At 40.5% G+C, this 12,428-nt stretch overlaps 1 protein-coding gene across 1 annotated transcript in view; it reads right to left on the bottom strand.

The window, feature by feature from the left end:
* tns1b (tensin 1b) overlaps positions 1-12,428 on the bottom strand; it is a gene marked incomplete in the record, with an annotated part of 143,320 nt that overhangs the window by 5,522 nt on the left and 125,370 nt on the right. The window contains 7 exon segments of the mRNA XM_037976306.1: positions 2,018-2,104; positions 2,254-3,266; positions 3,843-4,023; positions 4,631-4,726; positions 7,329-7,467; positions 7,547-7,728; positions 10,485-11,963. Coding sequence (XP_037832234.1) covers positions 2,018-2,104; positions 2,254-3,266; positions 3,843-4,023; positions 4,631-4,726; positions 7,329-7,467; positions 7,547-7,728; positions 10,485-11,963 — 3,177 coding nt within the window.

Genomic DNA, 12,428 nt, shown 5'->3' with positions numbered 1-12,428 from the left:
AGTTTTTTTTTGTTTTGTTTAAAATCATGTAAAAATCCAGAAGGTTCAAGTCATAGCATTTTTCTCATGATAACATTACCTATAGTATAGATATGGTATCTCACAACCAAGAATTATTTAAATTCATTATTTCCAAAAGTTGGCAACCCTAGAGTGTGTAATATGAACCAAACAATCTTCTTGTTTTGATTTGAGAAACTTTTAGAAATTTAGATTTTCAATGTTTTTAGAAAACAATCGTTTGAAAAAACTATTATTCTGATTTCTTTTTCCAAACTAATCCAGATCTTGAAGTTTCTAAGCAAGAATGCTGCTTTTAAAGAAAAATCAGATTCAAAACAAACTGTAATGTGCCACAATAAATACACAGAATTAACCAAAATAAGACTAAATTATAGGCTAAGTTTAGGGTCAACATGAAGTCTTTTTTTTAATAAAACATACAGATGTTAGTAATAAAGGTTAAAAAAAGGAAAAAAAAAGATTTTAGGAAGTGAAGCAAAACCTTAAAATCCTTCAGTCCATCTGCACTTCATTAGGATTTCAGTTTCCAACATGACACTTTGTTTCAGACACTCCATTGTTTAAGGATTCGTTACTTGGATTTTTACTTCGGCCTCCTCACATGTGACAGTTTAGGCAGAGAAGATGGATGAGACGAGCGATGCAGAGATTGAGTAATTCTCCACATATGCTGTGGTTTTCGCTCTGGGTTGCACTGCACCAAGTATAAACTGCCTGTGAGTCTGATGTCATTGCAGTTGTGCATGTGTTTAAGATGATATAATCCAACACAAGTTGTGAAAAAAACTCATTATCCTGCATGTATTTGGACAGAGTGGTGACGTTTCAGGGTAGCTTGATTTATGCTAATCACTGCTTCACGTCAGTTACACAAACAGGACTTTAAGATTATAAATGTTTTGCAGTTCTCAAATAAAAGCACAGTATACTGAACCCTGTTTTTAATCCACAATATTTAAAAAGGGTTTTAAGACTGTATGATCCTCAGTTTTATATTTTTAATTTGGTCATTGTTTGAGTTCCCCACCATTCCAGCAGCTGACTGCAAGTTTAAAACAAGTACAAACAAATACACTCATGCAGTAAATCTGTGTTATAATTAAAAATGTGTTAAAATTATTATTTTAGTAACATGACCTTAAACACTCCAACCAAAGTTCTTTAAAGTAATCAACCCATCCGTGTAGTACAAATCATTTCTGCTTTAACAATGAACATGTTCTTAATCTTCCTTTTTTGGAATAGTTGCTAAATCTGCTTGCTAACAAGAACAGTTGTATGACTTCAGAGAATAAATTGAAAGAAACTTCTCATCTTCACCTTATGGTCACATCTGAAACTGAAAGCAGGTTTTATGATGGACTGTTTTAGTATCTGTTACTAGAAAGACAAAAAACTATCAAGAATACCTTCTGCCATTGGGCTTATGATAAAGTAAATGTAGTTGAGACCTTTTGGATTAAAAGATTAAAGTAGTAGTTCAGAGCTTTTTGAAGTTGGTCTCCATGAAAAGGCTATGAACAATCAGTATCTTACCTTTTGTAGGTAGCTTTTTGAACAATCTCAGTTTGGAGAAAGTGTTTAATTCTTCAATCTCAAAAGTTTTGACACAAATGATGTTTTATAAACATTTTACACTAATAGTCAATTTTGCATTACACAGTTATTTCCTAAAGCTAACTGCAGCAGAAGCAGCTAGCTGTGGCGCTTCCTGCAGGAACACCATAATATTTCAGAGGGAATATCTGTGTAATGAGAAAGTGAAAAACATTTGAATGAACCGCAGTTACATTTTTGAGAATGGAGTTGTTTTAAGACAACAGATTTTCACTTTAGTCTTTGTCTCACCATTAGACTAGCCATTAGCTCATCACTCTATTTCTCCAAACTGAGGTTATTTACAACAGATAAGATAAGATGCTCACGTTTCCACAGAACTCCTGTTGAAAAGATCTAAACTATCTATTTAAGGGCCATTTTTAAAGCAGCTTACCTTGCTCCCTGGAGATCTCAGGCTTGTACCAGAACTTGGATGTGTCCTGAACAAACTTAACATTCAGCCTACTCTCTGGGCTTCCGTCTGCAGAAAAACAGATGTAAATGTGTAATGTAAAGTGGCACTTTTGGCAGATCTTTGCTGACACCATGTTAAATTCATTTACAAAAAACCCTTTGAGCTCCTGGATCAAACTCAAAGGTCACATTTCTCTGCTAGACAAACATGCTTACCAGGTATATTGAATCGAGAGAAGTCAGAGAGGGTGTGGAAGTAGCCCGGAGTACTTCCTCCATTTATTGGGGACATTATCTTCCCATTTAGTGTCCCGTAGGACAGTCCTCCATTTGGTCTATCACCGCTTGACATGCGCCTCTTCTCTGGGAGTTGGGGCTGGAAACCAGGAGCTGGGCTACCTTGCCTGAAACCTACACCCATCCCCAACATCCCCCCATCCTGGTAGCTAGATGTGGAGATGGGAAAGGAGGGGGTAGGTGGTCCCTGGTAGCCTGAAGAGCTGCTCTGTCTTGAAAGGTTCCCGTGTCTTTCATCTGGTGTGGTGTAACCACTGTGCATAGGGTGGCGGTCTAAACTGGGGCTTCTCTGGGACATCTGGGTAACAGATGGGTGACGGCCCAACACCGGACTTCCTTGGGGGTATGCAATAGATGCTTGTTGGCTGAGGACGGGACTGCTCTGAATGGGCTGACCCAAGGACGGTTGCCTGCTGAGGACCGGGCTGTGCTGAGACCCCTGTCCCAGAGAGGCCTGTCTGCTGAGGACCGGGCTGCTCTGAGTACCTTGAGACAGACGGCGACCAAGAATAGGACTCCCACCTAGACCTGCCATGATGTCTTCAAAGCCATTAGCTGGGGATTTCTGAACTGGCTGGCTGGAACCATCTTGTTTAGCACTTAAGTGCTGCTGAGGGACAGTATTGTGGGCGGAGCTAAGGATGATGCGCTGAGGCTGGGGACTTCCATAGCCAACAGTGATCTTGGAGGGTTCTGAGACAGGTGGGCTGTGATCTGATGCTGGATAGCTCCCCAACAGGCTGCTGGGACCAAGGTAGGACAGGGTGGGGGTTGTCGAGCCCAGGCGGGAAGAGGTTGGAGAGCTGGAGTCCAAGTAGGAGGAAGTGGAAGGATTCAGGTTTTGATTTGATGGGGTGTGAGTCGGCTGGGGGTGAAACCCAGAATCAGGTGCCAGTTGGGATGAAGTGCTGCTTTCAGCTAAGAGAGGATCACTGAAAATAAGTTAGAAAAAAGTTTGTTAACTAACTTAGATTAATTAGCTGGACAAGTCACATCTCCTGGTGTTAGCCCCACCCCTACCCAGTGGCACAAAATTTAAATCCAAAAAAGACAGTGGACAAAATTTAAGAAATGAAAAACGCCTTCAAGAAGTTGATACACCATCAATTTTTGCAAATTGCTATTTGAAATTAACAAAGGAACTTTGTGAGTTTTATTTTATTTTTTAAAATCATACCCCTTTGTTTCAAATATAGCCAAAACAATCTTAGTTCAAAAGGTGTTGTGTAGTGGAACTACAACATCCTCACAAAAACAATTTGACTCTCCTACCTCCTGGTGAGAATGCACAAATTTTAAGGGGTAGGGAGTGAAATGGGTATCGGTGTAAAAAACATTTGAGTTTAGTTTTAGTAAAGATTCAGAGTATATTCAGCAGAGAGGAAGCATTTAAATGATACAGTGATAACCATTGTATTTAAAAAGCTAAATACATCCAAAACTCTTGGCATTTTAATCCTAAATTAAATCAGACAGACGTATAAGAGAGTAGTGTGTGTTTGACTCACCCCTGTGAGTTCTGGATGGGACTGCTGCTGGACAAAGGTGGGTTTAGTGTTTGGGTGGGGGGGCTTGGACTCCTCGGCTGGCTCTTGGTGTCTCCTGAGGGACTAAGACTTCGAGGTGACGTGGACAGCTCTCCGCCTGCTGCTGCTGACCTCGCCACAGACTCTACGTAGCTTCTTGGAGCTGGATATAAAGAAACACAGCATCAGTCTCACAAATTCATTCTGTTTAATGCAAATCAAGTCCTGATCCAGTCAAAGAAGGTATTACAGTCCAAAAAAAACAGCTGAGGGACACGTGAGAGGGAATTATTTGACCAATGGTTTTTGCTCTTGTAAGAATTGATGTGACGCTTTAAGAGAATAAATAAAACTGGAATGTTTTTTGGTACAAATGGACAACTTAGTGAGATCTTAGGATGGATGAGGTGATGTCAGCAAAGATCTCTGGCATTACAACAAGCTCTTACCTTCCTCACCCTCACTGCTCTCATCATCTGTACGCCATCATTGGAGACACAAATAATGCAAAAATAAAAAATATTACTAGAATTTAATCACTAATGGTAACAGTGGATCGTTACCATAAGCTTTCAGCTGGACATGGTGTATTTTAAGAAAGGTTAAATGTTGGGAAGTGTTCATTTTTTTATTACTTCCTGCCACCGAAAAAAATATTTGGACAATAATTAGTAGGCAACCATAAAATACTTCTTGACTAATGGTTTTGAGCCTGTTTGAGTTTCGTTTTGCCCTCTAAATAATGCAATCAATAAGTTGTTCCAACCAACCTGAGCCTATCTGGTTGAGGAGGATTTCTGCCGGGTTGTGTGGCTTCAAACCCAGAGCTGACAGTGGAGTCTTGGCGAGACCTGGAGGAGACCGACCTGAAAAGAAATCAGACATTTATGACCACATGTCCTCAAAGATCACCACCGTCTTGGCAGCTGCTATTTGATAGGAACCTGACTTATAAACTTATGCAAAGACACCAAAATACTATAAAGAATCAAATAAGGTGGTGTCTTTTTTTAAGACAATCTAATTAGTTTTTAGAACTCATAAGAATGGAAATGAGTAATAACAGCTGCCGAGACGTCTACATGGGTTAACACATCAAGGGCAACACTTTCAGAGGGGTTTTCCCATGCGTCATGCTCTGATGGAGGCCTGAAACATGCAGGTGATCTGGACTTTACCACCAGCAGCAGAGCGGCGTCAACACAGACTAATCAATCTCATTTTATTTTCCTTTACTTAAAGATTAAGATTTTAGGACTCTTTGTTTTGCATTCGTTTTCATATTTTATGCATTTTACCGTGCATGAAATAACAGGGCCTCTGACACAATCTTTGTTTTATTAACACATGAGGGGTTTCCGCAGTGATTATATCTGGTTGAAAGGCAACTAAACTGTCCATAAATGTCTGGACTGAAATGTTGCTAACTCTGGTCTTAAACTTAAAGTTTTTCAAATGTCTACATCTAGTTGTGAACATTTTGTGGACAAACCTTTAACGTGACTGAGAATAAATGAGAAGTGTCTGCACATCTGGGATTTAAACTTGATTTTTTAAATTTATTTATCGTTTTACCTTGCAACTACCTCCTGCAGCCTAAGCTGCTGTAATCAGTCACACAAGTAACTTTTGCACTAACAGACAAAGACTGTGCATGATTTATCTGCAGTGTAGTTTCAGTTGTAATACATGTATATACAATTTCCAAAGAAACTGTAATGAGGCATAAATTTGGGTTTAAATTTAGCCAGAAATATTCATGATTAAATGGGGACTACAACTAGACTGAAATAGTTAGGATTCAAAGTTATCTTCTGTTTATAAAAGAAGAAAGTGATTTATTTTTTAAAGTTCTATCTGGAGTATTGAAGATTGAAAAATGGGTGAAAAAAGTTCTCTGACCTTCAGACCATAAAATGTTTGGTTAGAGTTAAAATCATTTCTCCTTTACTTGTGAAATAAATTAGGTAATAACTAGAAACTAGAAAAACGCTGGATTTATGGCAACTCTTTCATTTACAACAAATCATTTTCTCTTTAAGCCTTGCATACAACCAGTTATTAATTCTACCTTTCCAGGGTGAGCATAAATGATATAAAAATAAGCCCATGAGAACAAATGTGTAGCACAATAATTAAACAAGCAGGATGCTGGTTGCAGGGGAACAAGGCAGCAACAGGAACACAGAGAGCAGCAGCTGCAGAAGTTCACAGCATATCTGAGCTGGTCTTTCAGTTTGGGGACTTTTCAAAGGTAGCTGCAGTTTTATTTTATTTTTTTTAATAAAAATACTGCTCTTGTGTGGCTCTCATACCAAAGCAGTGCAGCGCAGTGATAAGTGATGGGAAACAATAAAAAAAGAGGGCAGGGATCAGTACGGCTGACGCTGTGGGACAGTGGAACTCCAACAGATGGTGCATCTTCCACTTACCAAAGAATCCCAACAAATTCTTTGTAGAAGCCCCACCTTTCACTGGTGGGTGGTGTGAATGTTTATGTTGGGGAGATGGAAATCTACCTTCAGAATCAACTCAAGAAGAGAAATAAATCTGCCTTTATGCGCACTAATCAGTTCCTCAAACACGCACCTTTCACTGATTTTGCAGGAAATTGCAAAACTGTTCCCAGTTTATTGGTAAATATTATCAGTTCCCTACATTTTGTGCTCAGCTGAGAGAAAAAAAACATGTTATGGAAGAAGTAATTAAATCCTGAAAAAAAAAAGATAAATACATTTATCATCATTTGCACTGTTTGTACTCATTTTTAAAAGGATCTACTGCTGTAGACCTTTATTTATAATTAGTTAAGGGTATCAGTGCATCATTATTACTATTCTGCCAAACAAACATTTTGATATCTAACAGTTTTTATACAATCACAGATTAAGTTGATGATTTTTGGTGCTTTAACCACAGAATATTTAACTTGGAGTGTGATGATGGCACACGCTAACTTTCTTCTAGTTCTAACTTATATTGTTACTGCAGCCTTACTTTTCTACGCCTCTGATTTTGATTTAAAAGTTATTTTTCATTGTGTTTGTCTTGCTTTTCTACAACAACACAAATTTTATTTTTGCGTGACAAAAAAAAGGTTTATTTTCTCTTTTCTATTGTGCCTTGACATTAAGATAACAATGTAGAAATTTTATTAACTGAAAAAATACAAAAAGAAAATATTTTGTATCATTTTGACCTCATTCTTTTTCTTCCAATGAGCTGACTTTTTGTGTAAAATCTCCTCAGTATTAAAATCTTTAGGCCAGTTGCAGACATCTAGTTTAACCTGCCAGTATTATGTATGTTTAAGCTTTTAACAGATCAACTTGTCATTTTCATGACGGCACAAATTTAGCAGAATAAGTTGCTGTCTTTAAATGAATTCTCTGACATGACAAACAATAACTCAGATGGATCTAAGCTCCACAGTGCCGTTGGTCAGCCGAGGATGGGGGTGGGACTTACACAGGTTGAAGTAAGGGGTTTGCGGTGAGATGGGGAACGCGGGGGTTTGGGGAAACGCCTCACCACCAGCTGTGGGTGTTGGACTGATGGGGCCTCCTTCCATCTCCTCGAAGGCCTCCCGGTAGCTGTGCATGTTTCTCTAAAGAGCGTCAGGAAACAAGATGTGAACACGAGCCGAAGCTCAGATTAATCAGTTTGTTTGGGCGTTTGTTTCCTACCTCTTTGGGCCGTCCTCCGGGGTTCATCGCTATGGCATTGACAAACTCTGGGGAAACACAGCGAATGGGGGAACGAACGGTGACGTCAGGAGACAGACCGTCATCAGAATGACCCTCACTGGCGAGGCGATGGCGAGGAAGGACTGCCGGCTCATCCAAGGATGCTGAACGGGCCTGAACACCTGAGATGATGCAAAAATGTGAGTTAAAACTCAGAAACTGGAGTCCGCACGTGTTAATGGTTGTGAAAGCCCACAAGCTGGTCTGTGTGAGCATTTTCAGCCAGTTGAACTCAGCACATTTAACATGCACGCTGAAAAGGTTAATACAGGAGCAAATACACAGCAAACTGAACAGCAACACCCTTAAAGTCATCAAGAAACTCACTATGGTAGACATTTCCCATCAATACTGTTAAAAACTGAACCTGCGAACGAGGCATAATCACTTCATATTGTTAGGATCAAACACTGGCAGCTTCTCTAAGCAGCAAGTAAATAAGGTGATTTTCATTAATCTGGTTTGAACTGTGAGAGCCAGAAGCATAAAACAAACAGGAGTTGAGTTAAGAAGTTTTAAAGCTAAAAGGCAACGCCGCTGACTGGAACAATGAGGAAACAAAAAGGGTTGCAAAGTAAACACTTTGTTTCACCACTTTTGGCATCAGTTACAGCAGCCAGACTTTTCAGGTTTGTTTTCATGAACCTATAGTCTCTGAACTGTTATTTCTTCATGATCAAATGGCTTCTATGCAACAATCTTTAAATGAAACCAGCGCTTCTTAGTTGGACTGAGGTCTGAGTTTTGACTTGGACCATTCAAGGACATTGACTGGTTCTCCTTAAGCCACTTGCGTGTTGCTCAGCAGTGTTTAGGGTCAACGTCCTTGAAGGTGAATCTCTGTCTTAGTCTCTGATCTCTGGAATACTCCGACTGGTTTCCCTCAAGGTTTTCTCTGTATTTTGCTCCATCTATCATTCCTTTAACTCTGACCAGTCCCTGCTTATGAAAAACATCTGCACATCACAGTGCTGCCACCTCCATGCTTCACTGTAGGGATGGTGTTCTTAACGTTCTTCTTGATGGTTAAAAAGAAAAAGTCTTATTTCACCACAGCCTCTTCTTCCATATATATGGAGAGTCCAATATTTCTTGTAGTAAATTCCAAACAATCAGCCTTATTTATTTTTACGCTAAACCAAGGGGAGGTGACTATTTTACAACCCACTGTATTATATAAATGTGATGTATTTGTGTTATCACTAACGATGGAAAAGAATCAATGATCAGTGTCAGACACACCATCTGTTAGAATCGTTACAAAACCTTTTGTGCTGTTTTAACACAAAGTAAACACATCTTTTAATTACTGTAGATCTTATTAATTCCACCTATACAGCATTGTGTTCAACTTTCCTGTAATGTTGCGTCACTGTGAAGGATTTTACTGTCTGAGATATAAAGTCCAGAACAATCCTGTCTGGATCGAGGTCTGTAGTTCTCAGAGGACAAATTCAGCTTCATTCATGATTCCACTGAGAACTGGAGTCTCCCCTTTACATTAGATTTTTTTGTCTGCTTTTGTAAATCATGAAAATGGTTAAAAGTGATTAAAAAGCAGCTCTGAATGAAGCCAGTGTATCCTGCCCTCAGTATTGTTCCCCAAGTTTGGCAGAACGGATCTTATGACATGTTTTCTCCTGGCAGGGGACAGAGCCTCCTTTGTGCTTCCTCTGTTCTGTTCCTGTGAAACTTTAATGTTATCCAAGTGTTTCTTTTTTTGTGCTTCAATTTTAGGGTTTCTTCTTTACCTTCAGAGGCAACTCGAGACAAACAGAAAAAATGTGCATCAAGAGAGAAATGAGTTGTCAGTTAGATGATTAAGAATGTGTTAGGTGTGAAAGAAATAAGGTGAAATAAGACAAAAAGAAAGATGAAAACTAAAGCCCAACACACACACACAAAAACCAAACAGAAAGATTTGAACTAGATACAAAGAAACACTTTTGGAGGGGAAAAAAGGAGGAACTTCTCCTTTTTTTGTTTTCGTGAAGTGTTCCTTCAGACAGGATGAGAGAACCAACCGGAGAGGGAGTGAGAGCGGCGGTGCTCAGACTGAGAGGAGGTCATGCTGGGGATGATGTTTTTGACACGAGCCGAGTACTCTGGGTAAACAGATGAATGATGGAAGAAAGGAGACAGAATATGATAAAACTAATAGGAAGACAAGCAGAGAAGATGAGGTCAGTCATCAGAAAAGAAAAAGACGACATTTTCTCTTCATATCAAATCTTGTTAAGACATGAGAGTAAAGCTAAAATAAAAGAAAACTGAAATCAAGCAGAGTTGTCCTTACATACACAAACTACTTGTGTGAAGAAAACCAAACAACAACGGTTCATGTCTTTCAAATGTCAACAATTGCTCTACATTTGAACGTCGATAAAGTGGAATGAAGTGTAGCTTTGATTCTGGTGTTTGTTATCTGAGAGCTCGGCTATCGCTCTGCTTCATGTTGACTCTGTCCCACGGCTAACCGCTCTGCAGGATGTCTGATGTTCTTATCTGAGGACTGTCAACCTGCTGGAGTGGAGAGAACTCTTCCTGTTTGAGGGTGACAGCCAGGAACTGAGATAAGGGCTTGGTGTTTTCCAAGAAAGATTTGTTGACATTACAGGATACGACTAATAGCACCAGCTTTACTGCCCACAACACTTTCTGTGCTGTAATTAAAAAAGGGTTGTTTTTAAGAGTCAGAATGTGAATAAAATTACAGTCAACTCATGAAGTTTATGGTTTGCTAAGAAGGAAAATGTTTTGGCAGAAGTGAGACTAAATCAAACTTATTTTCTCACCATATGGTGCCCTAAGAAGTTACTTTCTGTGATTTGGGATGATGTAAAAAAAGATAAGCTGAAATGAATCAAATTGATCTTACCTGCAACTCTTTGGGCCACCAGACCCTCCACGTTGAAGACTTCGTCCCCATCGCCTTCTCTCGGCTGAGGCGATGCTGAGGCAGCATTTCTTTGGGATTCAGAGACCTCTGAGGACCGGGGGCTGGATGGTGGGAACGTGCTGATGGGTTTGAGCTGAAGTTGACCACTTACAGAGGGGTGGAGTTGAGAAGAACCACTGGTTCCAGATGTTCCAGAGGAGTAATTTGGAGCTCCGTAAACAGGTGTAGGCTCTGGTGAAGCAGGCTTATCAGATGACATCTGAGTTGTTGACGGGAGGTTGGTCATGTTGGACACAGGACCAGAAATGTGAGCAACATCAGTCTGGTAGGATGGCCTGGTTTGGCTCTGAGTGAAGGATGGCTGGGTGGTCACTACGATGCCGTCTTCCCTCAGAGGAGCACTTAGAGATTTTGACACAACTGGATGGCTGGGCTGTAGGCCCATCACAAGTTCGTTGAGAGCTTCAATGGATTGCTCAATCTCTTGCTGGGAAGCACTGTGACGATGTGGGAACTGTGGCAGACTGTGGTGGCTGGACATTGATACAGATGGAGGTGAACTGAAAGTGATGCCTTCAGTGACTGGCTCCTCAGGTACTCCAAACTTCTGCCAAACATTGAGACCACGCTGGACAGCATCTCTGCTGCTGGTGGTTCGGGTGGGAGCCTGTGGCATAGACTTTGGCTCAGAACCAAAAGACTGAGAGCGATACAGGTTGCCATTTTGGGTAGCCATGTAATTACCCGAGAATGGGGTTAAATCACTTTTGATCAGAGACACAGGTTTATCGGATCTGCTAACCTGCGACTGAGGCTTTTCTGGGATGCTGCACTCCAGATATGGTACATGTTCCTTGCCATTGGTTAGTGTTTCAGACTGGTAGTAGAGATCAGCTGGTGTAGCTCGACCATCAGTGGAGGAAAATGTCCCAAGACTGTCCACACTGTTGCCCTCTTGACTGGTAGGCAGCTCATCATCCAAAATGTCAGTTTCACGATCAATGCCACTGTGTCCATTAACATGGACCTGCGCTGGCACCAGGTGAAGCATCCCAGCAGCAGATGCTGGGGTGGACAGGTAGGCCTGTCGGTGCATGGGCCCCTCCAATCCACTCAGTAGTTGCTCTAGTTCTTTTTTCTCTTTGGGACTGATTGGTTGTTGGGCAGGTGGGGCTTGGTGGTGGACTGAAGGTAACTCCTCCCTCACAGTAATGTGGGTCTGGCTCACTGTGGAGGCTGGAGGGGCTGCTGTTGCTTCATCCGTTCGGTCCGTTTTAATGGAGGCGGTGGAGTTTCCTGAGTCACTACTCACCGACAAGGCATGGTCAACAGCAGGTAGTGTGTGTTCAACAGCAGTGGGTGGAAGGCCATTAGACGTGACTGTTCCGTCAACAGAATCCTTTTTGCGAACTTTTGCATATAGGCTGCCGTCCAGAGGTACTTGGGTATGGTTGGCTTCTAAAAAACAAAAAAAAGTAAAGTCTATTTAGAAGTCTAATCAACAGTCTCAATTCTTTAAATTCATTTTATTTTTAATTGACTGAACAATTTTAGAGCCGCAGTGACCTTGAAACTACAGAAAAACTTCCATTTTCTAGATATTCAAATATTCCTCAAGACTTTAAAAAGAAAAGTGTGCGCTGCTATGAAGTAAGGGTATCAGCTGTTAGTGTGGGCAGAGTCAGAGCAGTTGTTGTTAAATTAAACACTGCTTTATGTCCACCTTTTGTACCAGCTTCAGGAAATGAACACTCACTCAGTAGGCCTCACACTGTGGAAATAATGATGAAAGACTTCTGCCCTGAGAAAACTGCATCTGTTTGTGGAATGTGAGAATTCCTTGTCCTCTAGAAGATGATTTTGTTAACTTTTAGACAATGATCTTCATTTACTAATGGGTGGAAAAACTTATTTAAAAGATTA

This window comes from Kryptolebias marmoratus, linkage group LG6 (genome assembly GCF_001649575.2).
Source record: "Kryptolebias marmoratus isolate JLee-2015 linkage group LG6, ASM164957v2, whole genome shotgun sequence".
Lineage (NCBI taxonomy): Eukaryota > Metazoa > Chordata > Actinopteri > Cyprinodontiformes > Rivulidae > Kryptolebias > Kryptolebias marmoratus.
Note: the sequence above shows the minus strand (reverse complement) of the source record. Positions and strands in the feature narration are given on the sequence as shown.